Source organism: Eumetopias jubatus, unplaced genomic scaffold (assembly GCF_037043125.1).
Source record: "Eumetopias jubatus isolate StellerSeaLion01/CBP00866 unplaced genomic scaffold, mEumJub1_p1.0 scaffold_14, whole genome shotgun sequence".
In the NCBI taxonomy this organism is placed as follows: domain Eukaryota; kingdom Metazoa; phylum Chordata; class Mammalia; order Carnivora; family Otariidae; genus Eumetopias; species Eumetopias jubatus.
In genome coordinates, this window is record NW_028274820.1 from 24,267,404 (window position 1) to 24,291,531 (window position 24,128).

At 40.4% G+C, this 24,128-nt stretch overlaps 1 protein-coding gene across 2 annotated transcripts in view; it reads right to left on the reverse strand.

The window, feature by feature from the left end:
• MAGI2 (membrane associated guanylate kinase, WW and PDZ domain containing 2) overlaps positions 1 to 24,128 on the reverse strand; it is a 1,300,621-nt gene that overhangs the window by 154,096 nt on the left and 1,122,397 nt on the right. For both annotated transcript variants that reach the window (XM_088018616.1, XM_088018615.1), the window contains exon 11: positions 1,567 to 1,598. In XM_088018616.1, the coding sequence (XP_087874742.1) occupies positions 1,567 to 1,598 (32 nt within the window). The remainder of the gene's footprint in view (positions 1 to 1,566; positions 1,599 to 24,128) is intronic.

Below are 24,128 nucleotides of genomic sequence, written 5' to 3' on the forward strand. Positions count from 1 at the left end.
CAAATGGCGTAATTTGTGTAAATGTGGTACACATAAGGAAATCACTAAATATCATAACTGTAGCACCATGATGAAGTTGCAAGTTTCCTTGTTAAATTAGATAAAGATGTGTATAACCACAGAGCACAGATTAACTTTGGCGATGAAAGGAAGAAATTATTTAAATATTTACCTCTTTAAATGTTGGCCAAGATAAAACAAATTTCATTTTTTTCAACATTTTAAAACCCCCTCTTTTCAAACCACGCACATCACTAAATGGTTTACTAAACCCAAATAGGCCCAGTTTCCCCATCCGACATTCTCTGTGGACCAGATGAGACCAATCCTAAAGGAGGACATGCTTGATGAGGAGGTTCTGCAGCTCTGAGAGATCAGTCCCTCATCTCCAGCTTCCAGTTTCCTTATGTCTCTTTGAGAGAAACCCAGAGCTCGGGCATATGACAGGGCTCAATAATACTTCACTTTCACATCTTCAAACCATTTCAAGGCTTATTATTTAATTAAGCCAGTTATTGTACTTGAAAATAACGCAAAACTGTATTACCTCCCTTTGTAAAAGAAGAAAATCAAGCAGTCAAATAGTCTCTCGGTGAAAGAAATAGGAGAAGCATAAGTTAAGCCAAGAACTCCCTACTCACTGGCCAGACTTGGGGCCACTTTCATCTGAGCTGCTCAATGTGAGAGGGAAGAAAAGAAGATAGTGGGAGAAGTGATTCCCCGAGTTTTGTTTTTGACTTGCATCACTTTGCTATAGTTCTCTTCTAGTTGTGAGTTTTAGACATTCCAGGTAGGGCACGGTATTCTAGCCCACCATGAAACGGTATCCCAGAAAACCAGTGCCGGTTCTGGGGACTTGGCCAGTTACTAGTTTCAATCTAACGGCAAGGAAAAACTACTTCTAATTGTGCAGCCGACTTGGCTAACCCAGCCACACAAAAGATTATTAAAATCCACCAGCCTCCTATATCGGCATCAACATTTCAGGATGATTCACGAGGGAACTAGGCCCAGAGAGATTAGGTGATGGCAGACGGAGATCACCAGCTTCTGAAGGAGATGCAGAAGTTGAGTGATTGCCCGGTTTGGTGGAATATGTAGGTCTCTGCAGTATTTGCACACACGTATTTAGCATATACATTCAAATGTAAATATAGACATATAAATATATACAAAGTTAAATTTCTTATGCACCAGACTTAATTTGTAGGTCAAGACCTCTAGGCCTATCATTTGCACTGTGTCTAAAAATTCCACATTAAAAGACTATAGTTATTCCTGACGGGGAAAAACAAAAGGTTTCTATAGTACGCCATATTGAATAGTCTTAATGCCCATACTCTAAGTATATTAAAAAACAGGAAGAATTGCCTTTACAGGAAAGTAAGACATGTTATTTTTGTATTTGTGTGACAAGTACAAGACAAAGAGACTCAGGATTTGTCCTTTTGCCATCACAGAATCTCAGAGGTAAAAGAGATTTTGCAGTCACCCAAATAACTCTTATTTAATGGGATTGCAATAATAACGAGAAATAAAGAAGGAAGCATAATAATTCCAACTTACAGGCTTTGGAGTTTTCCATGGAGAAAAGAAACCTGTAATAAAGAAAACAATATTTGAACTTCGAAAATATAACCTGCCACCACTATGGGTGGCATGATATTCAGATGATTGCATTAATATTAATTAGTTGCCTGACAAAATATGCTTCAGTTTTCTTCAAGGAGCTCAAATAATTTCATTGGAATTATGTTAATTATTCCAAGAACACTTCCTTATTTGACGGCTGGGGAGTCTGAAGCACAGAGAAGGTAAAGTGTATGGCAAATGGTCAGCTGCTTTACGAGATCTAAGATTGAGCCATCCTTAGGGATTTCTGTGTCCTGGCCATAGCTGGAGAATGGGGAAAGGTGGCGGGGGGAGGGGGGGAGGGAGGGAGGGGCAGAGAGAATATAGACAGAAATTAAATTCTTCAAGGTAAATACCTTTGCTTAGTACAAAAATAATTCTGCTTTGTGTACCTTCTTTATGTGGTTAAAAAGGAATCAACAAGCCTTCATGAGTCCTACATTTTTTTTTTTTTTTTCTGTTTTTACTTTTATTTGCGTTTACTTTATGCAGAATTTACTCTCGGGCCATAAGTTTTTGTTTCTTCAGTTTCTTCTGGGGTATCTTTTTCTTCTGTGCAACCTCCTCTACCGGTTTAGGAACAGTCTGCTCTTTTTCAGTAAGGATCATCTTGACGTGGCAGGAGGGCTCACGTCTGGGTTAATCTGGCCATAAGCCCTGTAAGTTCCACGCTGCGTCTGGGGGCTTTGTTCACCTGGATGTGCTCAATGACCAGAGAATCTACATCTAAACCCTTCAGTTCAGCATTACTGTCCGCATTATTAAGCATGTGCAGTAAAAATTCAGCCTTCTTTTTGGCTCATGGACCCTGTGTCCGGCCCCACTGTTTGGCCCCTGCACACCTACCACCTCCACCAGGGTGGCCACGGAATATCACACATTGCTTCTGCGGAGGGACATCCTTTAGACACCGGGTAGCTTTTCAGATCTGCATACCCCTGATGGCCTGGGCAGTTTCACGTGTGTTCTTAAAGTGACCATGGAGATTTGAACCTCTTGATTTGCATGATTTTGTAGGGTTTTCTGGGTCAAGTGAATAGCGAACTGTTTTCAGAGATCACCTCGGGCCGCTTACGGAAGAGCTCATTAGTCCTAAATTTAAAAATAATGTCTATACCTATATTACGAATCAGATTCTAGTGTATAAAGGCATAACTCTTTGGGGACTGTTCTCCCACGGAGACCTTCTCTGAGCAGGTATCTATTTATTATGCTAGTGCCAGCAATGCTGTGCTTGAAGAAGCAGCTCAAACTGTTCGTTAATTGAATGACTCATGTATCAACAAAGCCATGCTTCCCCCCCCCACCCCCGATTTACTGAGCAACTTTTATGATCACAAATGGTATGTAGATTGGACTGTCTCTGTTGTGATCCAAATGGCCATTTAGATAATGAAAAGCAAAAGACAGATTAACTCCCTTTCCTTTTTTCCTTTTATTATTATCATCATACGGTATCAGTTTTTTAAAAAGTAGTAAAAACAAGCTTAAAAATAATGGTGGGGAGGAGGGCGGTCAACATATACTTGCCCTAGTAAGCCAAAACAGAACAATTTTGCTCATGTTAATCTTAGTTGGTGTCTGAAAAATGCCCAATAAAAGTGAAATATTAAAAATAAACCACATACGTTGTGTTTATCACCTTAAAAACTGGGATCCTATAAAATGGTAATGGTTGAAAACTAGCCCATTTATAGGAAATACCTGCAGAAATCTGGACAGCCAATTCTTTAGATGCTTAAGCAATCGCACACAGGCATGGCGTATATACTAACTGTACCTCAATGCACGTTGTGAAGACCTGATACTTCATTTAATGAAAAGAGGGAAAGGTATGCAACCTATCAGGTTTCTCAGTTTTCTTTGGAACCCAGAGTTAAATCTAATGCTCAAGTATAATAACCATCCTACCTAAGGAGATGATGAGAAGAATCAGCTCATCTTACAGATCCTGTAAGTTCTTATCTCTCTTTCCAACTAACGAAAAAAATTCTGTTCGACATGTGGTTCGATTGTAACTTAATTATAAGGATCTAATCACATCTTTTTTTGGAAGCAGCTGAGAGTGAAAATTACAGATAAATAAATACATTTGTCTCCTTGACTTACTCTGTAAAAATGTCAACAAAAACAAATTGACCGCTAAGTCTACAGGAAAAAAAAATGTAACCTATTGGCCAATTAACCATTATTTTCAGTGAAGGATAAAATCTATTTGTTGATTTATGCAATTGCCAGCAACAGGTCTTCTGCAAAAGATGTCATCTGTACATTCTCAAAATGTCAAAACATTCAATTATTTCCTCTGCTTTCTTTGCATCATCACCTTCTTCCTGGAGCGCCAGAACGGATTTTGAGTATTTGCTGTTTTATATTTGTAAGGTGCTGGGAGTTTCTTAGACTTTGATACAAATGTATTGAAAATGGTCGTTCTGTTATGGAGCTCTCGCCTCCGCGTGGGACATTATGCTAAAAGATGATGAGGAGGCTCCAGAGGCTCTGGAAAATGTGTAATCATCTGACCTCTCAGCAGTTATGGTCCTAGAACTAAAATGGCATAAGAGTGCCACTGGCCAAGATCAGACAAGGAGAGAGGGATGTTTAATGTCACCACCTTTTATCAGAGGTGCTTTGGCTTCCCATTCTTTTAAGGCTGTTTCATTTAGTCTGACCCCAGACCATTGGCATGACCCGGGGCTTCTTTCCTGCTCCTATTATGGCAGTTTCTGGAATATTTCTAATGCTGACTTGTGCCGCAGAGCCTTCAGTCTGAAGCAATAGTTAGCTTTTCTGAGACATTGTCAAAAAGAGGCTGGTTGCTAGGAGTTAAGTAATTTCAGGTAGTAAGAAATAGTATCAGAATAGATTTCTCCAAATAGAAATAACTTATGTGGCCCTTTGTGTTTCTTCGGCAAATTATCAATTATGCTATAAACATTTAAATGAAGATAAATAGAAAACATTTATCTCAGATATACTTGATTTGGTTTGATTAAGCCAGAAGTTCAAGTTTTCTACATGATTAAAGTCCAACTTTCTGTTCAACTCCATTGGAAGAGCTACAGAAATGCTGTAATAGTGTGGAACAAATTAGCATATATTACAAATGTACAATATGTTCTTTTGTAGGATGGCCCCTCTTCGAAACCAAGTTTATTCTAACTAATATTAAAATAAAAACACCAGAAATAAAGGAAAAACTTTTAAATCCCTATTTCTGTAATTTTTCTTTTTCTGGAATCATTCTAGTTGGGGATAGATCACAGAAGCCAGTTAGGTTTGGTTTGCTCAGGGTATGACTTTTGGGTTTCCCACCACCCATTCTCCATAGGGGAACAGAACAAGGATCTAGATAACTTTTTCTTAATCTTTCAGAGCTATGAACCTAATTCATACAAAAAGAGTATTTCTTCAAAATAATGGTAACATCACCTTTATGTTTTAGTTTATTTCTGGCCTTTACTTCCCCTACTTCTATAGAAAGCAGTATATTATGTTCCCTTGTGGGAATAAAATTTCTTTATAATGACCCATGTTTTCCATATTATTCATTTATTGGTGTATGTGTGTGCACAAATACAAACATATTTATTTAATCCTTACTCTTAAGACAACAAAAGTGAAAGACTTTAAGGTACAGTTATAAGCTAACAAACCATAAATCGGGACATAAAAGGGAAAAAATAAGAGAATAATGGGAAAATTTAGATGCAGCTAATGAGAAAATTTAGATACATTTAATATGAAGCTCAAAGTGGAATTAGGTTTCTAAAATTTTTGTTAGAAACAAAACTAAAATACATATTTAATTCTGCATCTAAAAGCACAGTGAGATGGGCAGAGAAACAGAAGCCCAGTGCAAAGAGCTTAGATGAGAAATTTCAGTACTTGAAAACGGAAGAGAAGACAACACTGATTTCATATTGAAACCTGAATTGAATTCTACATGTCAATAAATACAACTTTTAGTAAACTACAGGAAGATGGTTGTCAGATGAAATACAATATGCTCAGTTAAGTTGGAATTTCAGATACAGAATGAATGATTTTTTTTTTAGTATAATATGTCCTGTATAGTGTATGAGATATATGCTATATAGGACATACTTATATAAAAATTTTTTTGTAGTTTATCTGAAATTCAATTTAAATAGGAATTCTGTTTGTTTCAGACAGTGCACATGGGAGTGGGGCGGGGAGGGGCAGAGGGAGAGGGAGAGAGAATCTCAAGCAGGCTCTACACCCAGGTTGGAGCTCAATCTCATGATCCTGAGATCATGACCTTATCAAGAGTCAGACGCTTAATGGACTGAGCCACCCAGGCGCCCCAGAATTCTGTATTTTTTATTTGCTAAATCTGAACACCCTATCAGGGGAACACTTTATATAACTCCATTTAAAAACAAAAACACAATCGTAATGTCTACTGCAGGTAATACCCCATTCGATTAAGTAAGAAACCCAGAAATTACTTAATATTTCCTTTTCTTGCACCCCATCCAATGTTTTATTGTTTTAGAGGAACCGCAGAACATTCCATTTGCTATGCAGATTATTGGCTTCTGTTGGTTGTCTGTCCATCAGCAGCCTTGACGTAGGCTTCCCCTGATGTGATGCAAAACTCCGTGGCCAATGTGAGCATCTTCCAATTGCTTGATGACTGGTGGGCAACACTGCCTTGTCCCAAGAGGAAAGTTCCACAAAGTGGCTCTTTTCAAAACCTACTTCTGACACATGATACCCAGAATGAAAAAATATCAATATATTTACAGTAGCTCTGAAGGAGAGCCCCTTTCTAGTGTGCGTTTGTAAGTTGTTTGGTAAGATTTTTTTTTTTTATTATTATTTATTTTCACACAGCAACAACATGTTGAAATTTTAAAATCACCCCAATTTGAGTAAGAGATCAAAACACAATGAGGAACAACTTAGATCAGAGAATTCCATGATGATATCTTCAATTTGGAATAATGCCAAGACAATTTTTTCCCCAGATTTCTAGAAATTTCCCCAAACAGAACTAAATCTTTCAATATGCCTCTATACTCCCTTTGACCGATTGAACTTCCATTTGCAGAATGTGAAATGGGTTCTCCTTCAACTGAAGTACTTTGTACAACATACGACTCTGGTTTTGAAGATTATCATTACAGTTTCATGTATTTTCTAGGGAATTGTGCAGTTACAAAAATGACAGAGATGCAGGGGAAATGTTTTATATTTCTCTTTTTCTTTAAGCAATAGAAAAGAAGTAGGAGGCACTTTGAAATAAAAACCCGTTTCACTGCAGATGTCCACGCCCTGGTTTTTTAAGAGCTGTGTTCTGTTTTGCTTAAAAAAGAAGGAAGATACAATAATGTGAACGTACTTAGCACTACTGAACCTGTCCACTTAAATATGATTAACATGGCAAATTTTGTTATGTCTATTTCACCATTATTTAAAAAAAAAAAGAAAAAGAAAACCATAAAAGAGGGAAAAGAAGAAAAGCAGAACAAAAGTATGTGCATATTGCCTGCATGTGAGAGAGAATAAAAGAGTAAGAAAGAGAATTTCTTTTTCACAGTTTCTGTGGTATCCTGCTGGAGGATAAGAAACTCACCTGGGCACCCACACAGACCCTTCCACCTCTAAAGTTATCCTGTCTCATAAAGGATTAGAGGCAATAAAGGAAACTCATGTTCTTACTACATTTCTGAAAATATTTCAGGGACTGTTAGAAAGTCTTCCAATAGAGGGAATCATTTTTTTGAAGTTTCCCAAAGGGGGAAAATGTCCCAGGGTTTTTAGAATCTCCTGTTAGGGCTAATTTGAGGGAGAAAAATACCACTAATAAAATTAATCTTTAATTTAAGGATTCTCCCATTATGCAACAGCCTGGCAAATTTTCCATCAAAAATTCAGCCTTTGGTAAATGTAAGCCAGCAGGGTAACCAAAGGACTACCAAAAAAAAAAAAAAAAAAAAGTAGTTCAATGTTATTTACTTTTTTCCTGGGTTTTGACTGATTCATGTATGTCTTATTAAAATTCATTAAATGAGTTAAACCCTGCAGTTCCTTTAGATAATTTGTTTAAGCTACTCGAAGTCAGAAAGGGGCATTTTTTTCTTAATGAAAGTGACATGGGCCAACCCCCACCCCCCCCCCGCAACCTTTCCATTACACAAGCATGCTGGTGGTGGTACCCAGACCTCCTATCACCAACCTTCAGCCAATCACAATACTCAATTTACAAAGAAAAACTGGTTGCCATCTTTGGCCAGAATCTGTTTTTATGTGGTAAGCTGAGGCTCTCTCTGCAATGTTTTAAAAATGATCCTGTCTGCATCTTTTAAATAAGTGTTTTTCTCATAAACACCATAAAGCTGTTTTTGAATAGCATTTTCCCCCTGGCTTTGTTCCTTATGGAGCGAGCAGTCTGACCATTTAAAGTAATCCCAATGAGTATCTAGAAAGGATAAGTCTGCACATGTTGTCTTCTGATAAACTCAGCTACATAAAGGATGTGTTCAAAATAAAGCAGGCCAGGTGAATAGCCTTGAACAGGAATAAAGGCCTGCAGGGAAAGAGGAAGAAGTGTGTCAGGGAGGCTAAAACTCAGAGTGAGGTGAGGCTTGCAGAACATATTAACAACTACAAAGGGGATTTTCTTTATGTTCTGACCAGAACCAAGAGCAGCGAAGAGATAAACTGCTCTGTCTGTTTATAGCACGCTGTAAACAGTTGGCAAAGAAAATATGGAAGGATAGCAATACCCGTAAACAGAAAATTTCAATTCTGAGAGTAATACTTTTTTTTAAAAATGATGAATATATAGCATCAAGTATTTTTATTTTTTAAGAAACCTGTCTAGAAACATCTTTAAGTGGTTTCAGAAAGATTATATGTCTGTTTCACTTAGCGTCAATGTTAAATATTTATTGAGCTGTGGGTGACTCACAAGCCCCATTAATTCAACATAGTGAAAGTGGAACCCTTGATCATTTCCCCCAAATCTTCTCTTCTGTGTTCCTCATTTTGGTAAATGTCACTTGCCCTTCCGAGTTTTAAAGACAGGGGCCTGAATGTCATTCTTAACGCCTCCGTCTCCCTCACTTCCTTATCACCAAATCCGGTTTTACCTCCCAAATCTATTTCAGGTGTACATTTCTTTCCATCTCCACGGCCACCACTGTAATCCACACTCAGCATCATCTACTGCCTGAATCGAAGCAACAGCAAATTTGCTCTGTCACAGAATCTGATTATGCTTAAAATCCCTCAATGGATTCCCACTGAATTTAGGATAAAACACAAAACCTATCAATTGGTCCCCACTTACTATTCCCCAGAGGCCTCATGGGTCACTGCCCTTCACTCACTGGATTTCCTTGAATAAGTCAGACTTTTCTAACCACAGGGACTTTGCACAGGCTCCCTCATTTGCCCACACTTTCTTACCCTCCACACAGCTCTCTCTCTTTAGGTGTCAGCTTAAACAACCCCTCCTCACAGAAGATGTCCCTGACCTTTTATTTTTTATTTTTTTAAGGATTTATTTGAGAGAGAGAGAGAGAGAAAGAGTGAATGAGCAGGGAGAGGGGCAGAAGAAGAGGGAGAGAATCCTCAAGCAAACTCCCTGCTGAGCACAGACCCTGATGCGGGGCTCGATCCCAGGACCCCAAGATCAAGACCTGAGCCGAAGGCAGTCGCTTAACCATCGGAGCCACCCAAGTGCCCCCTGACCTTTTATTTTAAATCAAAGCTCTCTATTATAATTTTTCATTGTATCCTGTAGTTTTCCTATATTTACAAAATTGTATTCATGTGACTATATTTGTGAAATTATTAGTTTAATGCCCATCTCCCCAACTAGAGTATAAATTCCATCCGGGGAGGGATAATATCTATTTTGCTCACAGGGTACGCCTAGTACTTTACACAATGCCTGACACATAGTAGATACTTCAACAGACATATCTGAATGAATTGATCATAGTAGTGAAGGGTGTGTGAGGAGGGTAGAAAAAAAGAGACAGAGTTGTAAGATACTTAAGAAAACGGATGAGGCATGGTGATCTGTGGGGGGTGGAGGACGATATAAAGGAGAAGATGAAATCTTCTCTGATGTGTAGCTTTGGAACCTGTATAGATGATGGTGTCCTTAGCTAAAGTTCAGGAAAAGAAGCTTCTGTGAGTGCAGTATAGTGAAATGAGTTTGGGGCACCTTTGATAGTTTGGGTTCAGGCAAAGAAGTTGTGAGTCGTGGGCTCTATTGTCTGGTGATTGGCAGAAGGCTCAGGATAAGAGATGTACTGTGTCAGGTTAAACTTCAAATACTGTGCAGCATGAATGAAACCTCCTTAGGGTATGCAGAAGAATGAATGAAGTGCCTGAGAAGTAATAGAGAGCCAAGTAAAGAGAAAGTTTCAAGAAGTCATAAATGGAAATACTCATAAAACAAGGTTTTAAGTGGATCATCAAACAGGAGGGTCACTGGGGCCTCTGTGGAAGCAGTTTAATTCCTATGAGAGGGGCGGAAATCAGATTTCAGTGGATTTGAATGAAAGGTAAGGGAGGAAGTGGAACTGAGAAACAGCTATGGGGTTGAAGGGATAATGTCACGGTGGTCCGCCCCCCATCCCCATCAAAGGAAGATTGGGGGACAGCATGCCTACATTCAGATGAGAAGGTATCTGAACAGAGATAGTCTAGAGACTCAGGGTAATTGGTGAAATTATTTCATGAGGAGAGAGGATGGGATCTAGAGCACAAAAGAAGGAATTGACCTTGAGAGAGAAGAAGCATCCAAGTTCTCATCAAGAGGCTGGAGCAGATTGTGTGTGTGTGCGTGTGTGTGTGTGTGTGTGCGCGCGCGCGCGTGTGCGCGTGTGCGTGTGTGTGTGATTCCCCAGGGTCTACCCTGCGGTGGTGGGGGGAGGCCCGCAGGGGAAGGGACTGGATAGGAGAATTCACTCACAGTGGCTGAAAGTGGCAAAATCAATAGGGGGGGGTTCGTAGGGGTTCTGGTCATGCAAGTAGACTGGAGGAGAGAACAGAAATAACCTGTGTTCAGGGGATGAGGCAAAGATGTAAACAGAACAATTCCAAGGCAGTATAGCAGAGAAGTTATGCACACACAGCATGGGATAAAACGGACCTGGGTTCTAGTCCTGGCTCCGTCTCTCCCTAGTAACGTCATCTCGTGTGACATCTACTACCAGGATTGACTCCTGGGCTCTGAGTGAGACCCTGGGTCTGCTTAGTGGCCCCGACTGGAGTGAGCATGAGCAATCCCCTAATCTCTCTACAGCTCAGATTCCTTATCGATAACAAAGTAAAGATAATAATAGGTCTTACTTTAGTGAGAACTTAATGCACTTTACATGTTATCGACATAAAATGGTGCACAGTTCCATTTAATGCTTTTGACACATTTTAAATTCTTTTTCTACAAATTAGAGGTGTGTTTTTCAGAAAGAGGTTCAACAATTTATTGTCACAACAGGTGCACATTAATTTCTTAGTTATTTTAGGCTTTTTGCCCTTTTAAACTTCCTTTTAAGTTCTTTTAAGCCGCCTTTTGCTATGTGGAGTATGGCTTGCTTTGACTTGCTTTAAACAATTTTTTTTTTTTGCCTTAAACAAAGCAAACTGTTGTTCTAATCCCATTAGTTTCCCATCGAGTTCCTACTGGTCTTGGCTAGAGGAGTAAGGTAGCCCACACTGACCTCACTCAACAGTGCTTATGCTCCAATATAAACTATACCCTTGGTTTGTAATGATTGCATTATAATTATTCCTTTATGAATTATTTCTAGCTTTGCATTTTCCTATAACTATTTATATAATGGTTCCTTAGACTTAACCAATAAACTGGTTTTAATGTTCATCACAATTCATTTTATTCCACTATTTCTCCTTTTTTGGATTTTGAATTTTGGTAGAAGACCAAAAGGCATATGTCCTCAAATTTTTTAGAAACAGCATATTTGATGTCATAGTTAAAACAGTGGTCTTTTCAACGGGTCTATACCTTAATCCTTGGAACCTATATATCTATTGCTTTACATGGCAAGAGAGATTTTGCACATGTGATTAAGGTTAAGGACCTTGAGGCTGGGAGAGTATCTTGGATTATCTGGGTGGGCCCAATCCAATCATCTAAGTCCTTAAAAATGGAGAACTTTCCTGGCTGCAGGGGGAGAGAGATGGTGGGATGAGGAGGGCTCAACTTGCCATTGGCTTTGAAGACAGGAAAAAGGCCACCGGTTGTGCAATACAGGAGGCCTTTAGAAACTCAAACTGGAAAAGACAAGGAAATGGATTTTCCTCTAGAGATTCCAGAAAAGACTGCCTGCATGCCGACATGCTGATTTTAACCCAGTGAGACCCGTGTTGGGTTTCTGAGCTATCATGCTATCAGATAGTAAGTCTATGTTGTCTTAAGCCACTAAGTTTGTAGTCATTTATTGTAGCAATAATAGGAACCCTAAATATGTAGTATCTTCTCTAAGCACTTTCTAGTTTCACTAATGAATTCTGATACCACAATTTCTTTCTTTTAAACTCTGGGATTTTTTTTTTTTTTCTATTGTTCTCTGACATTTAGTAATGTCAAGGACAAGCCCGGCTGCACTCAATTTTTGTTTATTTGCAATTAACTTTTCATTTTCTTATATGAATAATTGTATAACATTTTCTTCGTCCTTTTAAATTCTTCATAAATTATTAGAATAATCTGAGGTGTGAATTTGTTTTAATAGTTCCCGGAATATAGTGAGTGCATTTGCTTCAGGTTTTCTCTTAAGTCTTTCTCCTCAAGATTTGGTATCTGGGGGTGGATAGAAATGCGAACTCTCAGACTGCTTCATTTTTTCAGCTTCTCTTTCTTTGTCCATTAATATGTATCAAAAGTAGGTCATGCCCTCCCTTTCTTCCGAGGGGTTATAATCAAAGCTCTTGGTTCAACTTCATTTCCTTTTCCCCTCCTCTGATGAGTCTGACAAAGTTAGAGTTGGCCTTGGAATGGAGACCCCATGTCAAGAGCAGCGTGGCTGGTAGCAGAGTGTTGTGCTTGGGACTGCTGCTGAGATGGAACACAGCTTGAGATCTGCTCTGTAAATGGAGAGTTGCTCATGTTGGTCTCTCCATCATTAATTTCTTGCAGGACCAGTTTCGCCTATTACTAACTCTAATGAATATTTTAATTTTCAGAGGTAATTCCAAGCTCTCAGATTTGCTTGTTATGGCCTTTTCACTCAGTCAAGCATCACTCTGCTTGTTTTTTTTGCACTTCAGCCAGCTCTGCCCATTTCTGTTATTTCTTAAATGTCACATCTTCTAGCATCTGAGGATTCCAAGCACGTTTTCTCCATTTCTTCTGTTTTCTGCAGTAAATCTGGTTCCATATCATGCTGTTCCTCCTAATCTTTAAGGCTAATTATAATGATCCCTTTCTTGCATGCTTCCCTATTTTGTTATATACCCATGCAGACTTTTAGAACTTCCATTCATTTTAAAAGGGAAGATTTATCCAGAGGCAGGCTCGTGAACTCTATTGCTGCCCGCGCGAGTGACTGCGTGATGTAACACCAGCTCTGGATTTCACACAACAGTGAACACATGCCCAGTTTGCAGCCAGACTTCCATCGGCAACTGTGTCCTATAGCTTTCCTGGACTGTGTGGAGACCTTCTCTCAACACAACTTCCTCATTTTATTTGCTTGTTTTGGGGAGAAACACTTGTGTCATAAAAAAATCTGTGATGGTCTCTGTCTACTCCCCCTAGGCCTCTTACAGCTCTGCCTCCACCCGTGGTGCTCCGTGTAATAGCGCCACGTGCCCCACGCAGCCGTTTGTCACTGTCCTCTGCTCTACTTTCTGTTACACTGCGCTTTGGGATTTGGGATTTCAGAATTGGTTAAAAGAGAGTGTAGTTGGGGAAAGAGAGCAACTGATTATTCAGTGGGGAGGAGGCTTATTTATTTATTTTTAAAGAGTTTATTTGTCAGAGAGAGAGAGCACAAGCAGGGGGAGCTGGAGAGGGAGAAGCAGACTCCCCGTGGAGTAGGGAGCCCGATGTGGGGCTTGATCCCAGGACCCTGGGATCATGACCTAAGCCGAGGGCAGACGCTTAACCGACTGAGCCACCCAGGCATCCCGGGTGGGGAAGAAGTTTAAACACAATTGTCCCTGCCCCATAAACCAATACCTAAGCAGTCTTATCATTGCTAGAATCTGTGAATCTTGACATTTTCTGTTTTTTTAGTGCTTTACTGGGATGTTGGGAGAAACACGTAGGAGATTTTTTTGACCTGATGTCATTTTAAATAGAACTTCTTAGTAGCGTTAGTCTGTTAATTTAAAGAACAATTTTATCTCTTGTTTATATGTTATATATACATAATATACACACTGCTTATAAACGAACATCTGATATATAGGCAGAACTGACATTTGCTTATTTCCTGTTTTGACTAACTTCACCAGTTAAGGCTTGAAATAAATCTTCATTTAAGGTCCTGGCATCCCTGATTAGCATCATTTAGGCACAGCTGGTGAAGATACAGAACAAATAGCATCACAGGATTGCCCCTGGAATGTATTTTTCAATCAAAATCACAGAACAGAGATAAAAATAAATTTGCTTTGTGGTAGGAATTCTTGGTGCAATTGCGTTTGTTTTTTTATTTCCCACACCCCTCTTTCTTATCCCTTAGGTTCTCCTGTGGGACTCCCCACAGAGAAAGGAAAGATGGTTCTAACGTATCCACCATGGAGCAGAGAGTCATAGCCCGTATCTCAGTACATGAGTCATTGGAAGGAACTTTACTGACCATAGTTTGTAAATCAATGTTTTACATAAAGTGAAGACAAAAGATGCTGCTTTAGTTTGGGTTCTCCCAAAAGCAGACCCTGAGATGGCGACTTGAGTGATCTAGGAAGCATGAATAAAGAAGGAAGAAAGTGAATTAGGGAAGTGAAACTTGCTAATGAGCAGAGAATCACTGCGTGCCCCTGGACTTCTGAGCAACTGTAGGGAACCCACACATCAGAACCTTCCCACTGTGGGGTGGTGAGACCCAGTATCCTTGACTCTCCTTTGCCCGGTGGGGGATAAGGATCGCTCCTCATAATTCTCCCCCATTTCTGGGTTGTCCCTGTGTAAGGCCAAGGAAGCACCCACAGGGCCAGAGGAAGTTCTCAGAGAATAAGAGACTCCAGTGCGTGAGGCAGGACTCTGTCAGTTTGCTGGAAACGGTCCACAGCTGCCTGTACTCAGGTGAGTGGAAAAGATACAAAGTAGCAGATCTTGTTGACAAAAACAAGCAAACCAAATCTGCGGCAGGAGGAAAAACCAAGTAAGTATGCACTTAGAGTGATTTTTTGGGGAATGGATTTACATCGTGTTAAAGTGGGGATGGCAAATGAGTTTCGACTCTCACGCTGGCTTTGATCACCTGACTGCCTGGAGTGCTGTGTTGAGGAGGATTCTCAAAAAGCTCAGTAGGAAATGGCATCTTTATCATTTAGCATCCCAGACATGGAAATGGGAGGACAGAAGGGTGCATGTGAGCCATGTATTTGCCACCCTGCTTTAAAGTGGAGACTGTTTTTTTGTGTTAATGTAAGTGCTGACTGACACATCTTTAATGAAATAACAATAAATTCTTCTGCAGACTTGACCTTTCAAAATGCACAGCATGTGGAGTGTCTTCAGTTAATGGGAGGATTCTCCAATTAATGTTATGAATAAGACAGTATCCGGATAAACTTCAAAGGCACAGCAGTTACAACAGGTATTAGCTTTGTCATTTTGCTATATGTTTCAAGTAAACATGCTAATTTATTTTCTCACAGATATGTAGAAAATGAAATGGGGTCATGGTGTTAACGGGAAAATATAAAAGGGATCAAAGGCAGACAATGCTCAGTGGTGTCAGTGCCTAGTCACAGCATCAATGTTGAGACAAGTGTAGTTCATTTTGGCGGTAGGGAGGGTGGCGCGGACATTTAAGTTTTACTCTCTTAGCAAATTTGAATTAGACAATTCAGTGTTAACAACTATGAATGTGTTAATTAACTAGATGGCAGGGATCCTTTCTTTGTGTGTATCAAATCACAATGTACAATTCTATTTGTCAATTATACTTCAATAAAACTGAAAAAAAAAAAGGCCTTGGAGGAAGAAAATAGTCATTAAATTCAAGTGGGGGGAAAAATAATTCATCTGTCATAATGTCTTAACGAGGAAAATATTGCCATATACCCTGGGACATGATTTTAACAGCTGAGTCCAAGAATAAGTACAATATCAAATCTCAATAACTTGTACCATTGCAATTCAAATTGATTTCAAGTCTTGTGGTTATTACTTCCTAAATATTCCTCCATTCTCATCTCCAATGATGCATCTGAGTCCAAACTACCATCAGGCTCTGCCGGCATCCCTACAGCCAATGAACCTCCTTCCATCTGTTCTTCATTCTGTGGTCACAGTCCTCTTTCCAGAGCGTAAATCTGATCATGTTGCTCCCCTACTTAAATCCCTGTAATCAGCTTCCCACTGCATGTAAGAACAAAGGGCAAATCCTTTAGAGAACTTTAATCTGTTCCCCATCCATCTTTCTAGCCTCACCTTGCTCTGGATGCCCAACTGCTTTGCTTTCTCTACTCCGGGGTCAGGAATCTTCTCTCAGTCCTTCAAACCCTTGAGGATCTGGCTCACCATGAGGCCTTTGAATCTGCTTTCCTGCCTGCATCACCAAGTTAACTCCTGTCTACTGTTTAGATCTTGGTTCCAGTGTCATTTCTTCAGGGAAGGCTTTCTGGATTTTTTTAAGCCAAATCCCATGACTAGAAGCTCTCAGGGCTCCAAGAACCTCTGTTCAACATTCCTTTCTTCCCATTTTACAGCTGAGACCACTTACTGGTAAAGGTATGAATTCTTGTGATCAAGAACATTTTGTCTTTGCCATGAGTCTAAAAAGTTCCCAGATGGCAGGGATTGTATCTGTATTTTTGCTCATCATTGATTCTTCAGCTCCTGGCACAGTATCTAGCCATAGCAGGTGCTCCCCTAAATATTTGTTGAATGAATAACAGAAATGTCAACATGCATTTTTACCAAGACTCAAAAATTTCATTTCTCTCAGAGGAAAATCTCACATTTATTTAGCAGTTTATCATTTAAATAGCACTTTGGGGCATATTGTTATATATTCCTTGTGAAATTCCTGTGAAGGAGGTGGGGAAGGAATGATTACACACATCTCACAGAAGAAACCAAGGTTCTGATGGTGTCCTGCCTACAGGCATGCAAGAAGGAGATGGCAGAACCAGGACTCAGCCCACATCCTCTCTGGCTCCCAGTCTAAAATTCCTTTCCCACAGTCTGTCATAGCAGGATGACAGGTTATTATGCAATTAGCGGACTAGTTAACTGCTCTGATCTTGTCCTAAGCTCTTCCAGAATCTTGCAATCTCAACTTGGGTATTGCTTGTTGGTTTTACATTCAGTGGAAGAGAAGTGGCCAGCAGCAGTGACCGCCTAGAGGCCCATGACACTGGGGGCTGTAATAGTGAAGAATGAGTTACTAGGTTCATCATGACCTATTATGTATTTATTTGCCCCTTAGAGATCCCATCAGAAGGAACGTCATCCCAAGATGCTGTTCCACGTAGCAAAGAAAGTTAACAGAGAGCTTGTGAAGTCTCATATGGGCAGAAGTGGACAAGTGGAAAAGCGGGATAAGACACAGACATCTGGGACTGAAGGAGCCAGATGTTGCTGAGCAGAGAACAAAGCCCCCCAGAACTCTAAATTTTTCCAAAATGTCACTGCATCGCCTTGGGGTTTCATAGATGACAGGATGAAGGGAAGTCTCCTGGGCTGTCAGCAATATGCCATGCTTGGGCCCTGACACATGTATTATAGATTGATAGCATGTTGGAGCCATCAGGGACCTTCCAACCACCTGATTCCTCAATTTACAGATGCAGTCACAGAGTGTGTCTCAGCAAATCATCACAGAGCTGACGACTTAACCGCCAGATGCATGTGAGCATCACAAGTGACGTGACACTTTCGGAGAAGGGGGTAAAATCCCCTCTTAAACTCTCTTCCTACTAGTCGACCTCTAAGCTAAATAAAACCTTGTTTTGTTTGGGTTTTAATCTTAAGAAAATTAGTGAAGGCGGGGACTACATTTTGCACTGGCAGAGCTATCTTTTGTTAACAATGAACTCTTAGTGAGCCCACAATACATATTTTTCAGTTGGATTAAATTCCAGTAAGTCATCAGATTATTTCTGAGTAATTTCCCATTATCTTTAAGTCACTTAAAAGAAAAGAAACTGGGGTGCCTTGATGGTGTAGCTGGTTAAGCGTCTGACTCTTGGTTTTAGCTCAGGTCGTGATCTCAGGGCCCTAAGATGAAGCCCCACACTGCGCTCAGCGCAGAGTCTGCTTTAGACTCTCTCTCCCTTCCCCTCTGCCCCTCCCCCGCTGTCTCTTGTTGGCACGCTCTCTCTCTTTCAAAAATAAGTAAGTCTTAAAAAAAAAAAAAGAAACCTGTGAAAAAGGGAGACTTCCAAGCTTCTAACAACCTCATTGGCTATCTAAAAATAAATAGAATTTGAAAAAGTGTGAGCCACCTTCTGTCACCTGTGCATAACACACCGTTTATGTCACTTGGACCCACCTGGGAACTCTGTGGATCTGTTTGCTTTCTGAAGCCACATTAATGCCAAGGGGCTCGTTCTCACCTTGGATTCTCCACACAGTTTCAACTGGGGACGAGACAGGCTACATCTAGATTTTTCCCTAGTAGAATTAATCAGTTACGAACCGAACTTTACAGTAAGAGGTAGCAGCTTACAGCCCGACAGGTGTGTTCCCACAACTGGTACCCTGCTCATACTGTATCTGGTACTTCATGACAGCCAATATTTCATGCCTCCTCTGTCCTCATGCGCTCCTACATGAAGGGGAACTGGAACATTACCTTCCTTCTGTATGGATGAAGGTCAAGCTGGGACTCCAGCCGCTGTGCCTGTTGACGGGCTGCTCTGACTAATGATGACTAATGTTTTACAGAGGAGCATGGAGAACCTGCCGCATCTACCTCTTTAATGAGATCAGGGTTCACTCCTAAGTCCTCATTTTCTCACTTTACTCTTGTTCCCTTGGGGTCTCCTTCACTCTCTGGCTTTAGTTTCCGTCTGCATGAGAATAATCTGTAGTGTTGTCTTTCTATTTTTGACCTCTGTTATTTATACTCCTCAGCCCCACCTGCCCTTCACTTCTCACTTACTCGTTCACTCACTTGTTCATTTACTTTTTCATCATGAAACAGATATTACCAAATGACTACTGCAGACCCAGCTTTGTCTCTCTGGATAGCTTATTGGCTAAAACAAAGGCATTACTTGATTTTGCTGAATCTGCTACACCCGCTTCCTCTGTCCTCACCCCTTTTCCACCACTCACCCACACACTCTCTGGGATGAGCTTATTTATCCCCAGGGCTTCTCCTATTGGTTAAGACTTCTAAACCTGCTTCCAAATCAGCCCATCTCTTCCCTGAGGTCAAGCCCAAGTGTCCATCTGTATCTACGCTGGTCATTCTATAGCGCTCATGCCCAATGATAAATGCAGTCTCTTTCCCCTATGGCTTGTTCCACCTTCCAAAGACCCTCAGTCCATAGATGGCACCCAGTCCTCTAAGCTGGAAACCTGGGGCTCTCCGCAAATCTGTCCTCTCTACCCCTCCACATTCCATTGGTCCTGTGGTTCAAACTCCTGGATATCTCTTATACTGACATCTCCTCTCCATTCTCATGGGGGCTTGAGAACTCTAGAACTTCATACATTGCTTCATACATTTACAGCAATGTAGGCAAGACATTGCTTGCCTACGTTGCTGTAAATAACCTCTAACTAACTGGTCACCCCTTTCTTCTATTCTTGCCCTCTGAGATCATTTTTCCTATCGATGCTAGAGAAATCCTTTTTAAGGCATAAATCTGAGCACATCACTTCTCTTTTCTTCTATACTGGTGTCCCATTTGCTGCAGAATGAAGTCCAAACTCCTTAGCATACAAGCTGCTCCGTGAGCTGGCTGCCGGCAACAATGACAGCCTCATTGTTCATGGAGACTCACCTCACATCCCTCGCTCCATCTGTCCCACTCCACTCGTGGTTCTCAGAATACCCAGGATGTTTGACAACTCTATCTTTGCTCCATCCGCCATGCCCATTTCTATCAGGAATTCCCTCTTCATCCTGTCTTCCTGGCAACGAATGACTTCTTTTGAGCTCTTAGCCTACCTCCTCTGTGAAATGGTCTCACTACTCTCTCTTCCAGCTAGAATTGACCAATCTTTTTTTATTTAAGATTTTATTTGACAGAGAGAGAGAGAGAGAGAGAGCGAGCATGAGCTGGGGGAGTGGCAGGCAGAGGGAAAGGGAGAAGCAGATTCCCTGCTGACCAGAGAGCCTGACATGGGGCTTGATCTCAGGACCCTGACATCATGACTGGAGCCGAAGGCAGATGCTTAACCAGCTGAGCCACCCAGATACCCTAGAACCGACCAGTCTTATCTCTGTGTCCTCAATGGCATCCTGGCTGCACCTCTATCACAGCATCTGGAATACATCAGGGCACTTTTTTTTTTTAATTCAAAGATGATAAATTTCATTTACTGTAAAAGCAATTTAAGAATATCCAGTTAAAATCTTATCCCAATGCTACCTACCCAACACAACCAAGAAACAGTTATACACTTTTACTTTAGGGATAAGGAGATAAAGCAAGAAAGACCACATCAAGGACCACATCAGAAAGACAAAGGGTTCTTAGGTCTCCTTCGGGTCAGAACAGAGGGCACAATAAGATTAGAGCACTGTGTCTATTAGGTGCCACAGTCTAGACTGCTGAGTAGAATATGTAAGTCTCTTGAAGGCAGCGGTTGTATTCTATTTATCTTTGCATCCCCAGTGCCTACAAAATCAGTAGGTAGTTAATGGATACCTTCAATCATTCAATGAATGCTTGCCAAATAAATAAATTACAAAGATATTTATTATGAGAAACAATTCTACAGTTTGATATTTTGTCCATTTTTAAAAATTATTTTTATTGTTAGCTATAATTAATTATTGTTAAAATATTTTATTATTTTATTGTTAATGTTTCATGTCCTCCATTTCCCTTCAATGGAAGATCAGAACAAGGGAAAGCCAGCTTATATTTCAGCACAAGGCACACATTAGCTTAAGTAACTTGACCATGAGACTGTAAAGGAAGAGAATTGCAGAATTTTAGAACTAGAATGGATGGAAGCAAATATTTTCTCTAATTTTTTCATTATACAGATGTACCATGAGGTCACATAGCTAATTAATGGCAGAACTGGGACAAGATCTTCATTCAGTGGCCTTATCACATGGTCATATTAGAGAAGTAGTTTTTATTGAGCTTTGATTATGTGCCAGGCGCTGCTGTGGGTCACATATAGATTTTTACCCCTGGTCTTAGCAGATGGATGCAGTTGCTAAAGCTAAAACCCGTATATTGTATTTGGTTTCCCCTCCTCTCTAGTGCTACTGGACCTGTAACTGAACATGCACATTTGGCGGGGGGGAGGGGGTCACTCTGACATGTTGCTATGTTGTTTCTCTGAGCTTGAGCATCTCCTGAAATGCCTAAAAAGCCTTCCTTGGTTCTTGACCTTTACTACATTAACTGTCCTCAAAATGGTCCTCTGCCCTATCAATGGCTCCATCAGACTTAAATTACTAAGACAGGTCAATAGTCCTCTTATTGTTCCTTGCTCTAAGAGGGGGCCTCTCCCATGGCTTTTTCATCAAGCTGACTGCTCCCTCTACATGACTTACCCTAGCCCTACTCCACTCATTATCCAATTTTCCCATTTACTCATGAAGTACTGTTATGCCCCAGGCACCTCTTTCTCACCCTTCCAAAGCTACCAAAGAGTTTATTGTCTCTTGCTTCTTACTTACGTTGTGAGATCTCTGAAGTGTTTAGTTAGAGAAATAGACTAAATTCATTGTTTGGAACGAAAAGATAGTTATTTAGCACGATGCTGTGGGGAGCTGGGTGTGGCCCAAGTCATGACCAAAAGGTGAAATAAGAACATGAAATCGAGAGAGTAGAAGCATACATGCACACTGAACCATGTGATAATTATAAGGATGTAAGGAAAACTCAGGTTGTTTTATTATACTCATATTCTATCTTCCACATCCGGAAGATAGAATGTGATTACTAGTGATTTAAATGATAGTGAATATACATTTAATTAAAAAAATAAAAATGCAAAACATAGCTTTTTCAAAAGCCCTGGATAGTTGAGAGAGGAGAGAGGTTCATGCTGAGTATTTCCATGTTGGGTGTATACATCCTGTTGTCTACTTATACAGGTGTGTTTCTCCGAAATATCCCCAAATCCTAGATGGTTTAAATGAAATGCACCATGTGTTCTTTTTTTTTAAATTTTTTTTACATGTTTTATTTATTTATTCATGAGAGTCAGAGAGAGAGAGAGAGAGAGAGAGAGAGAGAGGCAGAGGGAGAGGGAGAAGCAGGCTCCCCGCAGAGCAGGGAGCCTGATGCGGGACTCGATCCCAGGACTCTGGGATCATGACCCGAGCCGAAGGCAGACACTTATCCATCTGAGCCACCCAGGCGCCCTGCACCATGTGTTCTATGGGATGGCAAATAATCGTTGTTGATTTCTTTTTCTCTTCAGCAGCTGTTTCAACTCACACACACAATCTATCATTAAGTTTCCTAGCTTGCCAGCTTCACTAGCTCCACGGAGAGAAATAACACAAAATAAGGAAAAGCGGGAAAACTTCAAGCAACAAGCACATCTCCTGAGTTCTTACTCTATGCTACACAATGTGCTAAGCAGTTCACATTATGCTGTTTGTTCTTTACAACAACCCTGTGTGGTAGGTTGTCTTACCATTCTGTTTTATAAATGAAGAACAGAAGATTCAGAGAGATCAAAACTGGGATTTTAAACCTAGTTCTCAATCCAATACTCTTTCTTTTTTTTAGATTTATTTATTTATTTATTTGAAAGAGAGCATGAGAGCGCACGAGCAAGGGGAGGATCAGAGGGAGAGGGAGAAGCAGACTCCCCGCTGAGCGGGGAGCCCAACTCGACTCCATCCCAGGACCCTGGGATCATGACCTGAGCCATAAGTAGATGCTTCACTGACTGAGCCACCCAGGCACCCCTCAACCCAGTACTCTTAATCACTGTTTTTATTTTGTTGTCTACAAACACAACGTGGTTGAAAATGGCCGATGTGACACTGTGATGCTACATCTCTGCTTGTTAGAAGAAGTCTAACAGGAGTGTGATATGGAGTTGAGTTTTGCCATTTCATGCTTCCTAGTACATGAGGCTTCTTTTGTTGTGGGGCACTTCCTGAACTAACATATGAAAAGAAAGAAAAGAGGATCTCCTTGGATAAAGTGGGAATTGATACCCAAAACTTGGATATTCCTCAATCCATAAAAAAAAATTCAGATAATTAACATTATTTGAAAAGTGCTTAGGATAAAACCAAAAATCAAACTCAACCCCAACCCATAAAGCTTACCCAGGGTTGAAGAAATAATTAGAAAATAACCAGAAGGAAAAAAGCCTACCCTGTGAAACATGGTCATGGGCAGATACCCTGGACAACACAAATGTCCACATTTCTGCAGATCGTAAAGCACCTAATTATTGCCCGGACAGTCAAGGAGGTAAAGCAGAAGGCCCTCTCACTTCTCTGCCTATTCCATAGCAGTCTCTGCGGGGCTTCCATCTTTTAAGACTTGCAACTCCTAAGCCTGTATTTTATTCCATTACCTCATTCTTCTTTTAGGAAGATTAGAAAAACATGCATGTTCTCTCATTCTGTTTCCTAGACCATTTGTTCTTTCACCTTTGGTCAAATGCTCTCCACTTTGAAGAGTCTTTTGCACTGAAGAAAAAAAAATAGTGCTCTCACATACTTGACCTGTGGGTCTGGAGAACCATTCAGAGGTGTTTTGTTTTGTTTTGTTTTGTTTTTGTTTTTTAATAAGAGTCAGCTTTGAGATTTCTGGAAAATTGGAATTGTTCTGTTAAGTACTTATAAAGAGGGAAGTCTTAAATGGTGGTACTGCAATCCAATGGAGAGAGGAGAATAACTTTCTTTCCTTTTTTTTTTTTTTAAAGATTTTATTTATTTGATAGAGAGAGACACAGCGAGAGAGGGAACACAAGCAGGGGGAGTGGGAGAGGGAGAAGCAGGCTCCCCAGTGAACAGAGAGCCCGATGCGGGGCTCGATCCCAGGACCCTGAGATCATGACCTGAGCTGAAGGCAGACGCTTAACGACTGAGCCAACCAGGTACCTGGAGAGAATAACTTTCAAAAGTTCTGAGACTTTAAAGAAATACTAACAGAGGTTTTAAAAAATATATCATCAGAACATATACTATCAA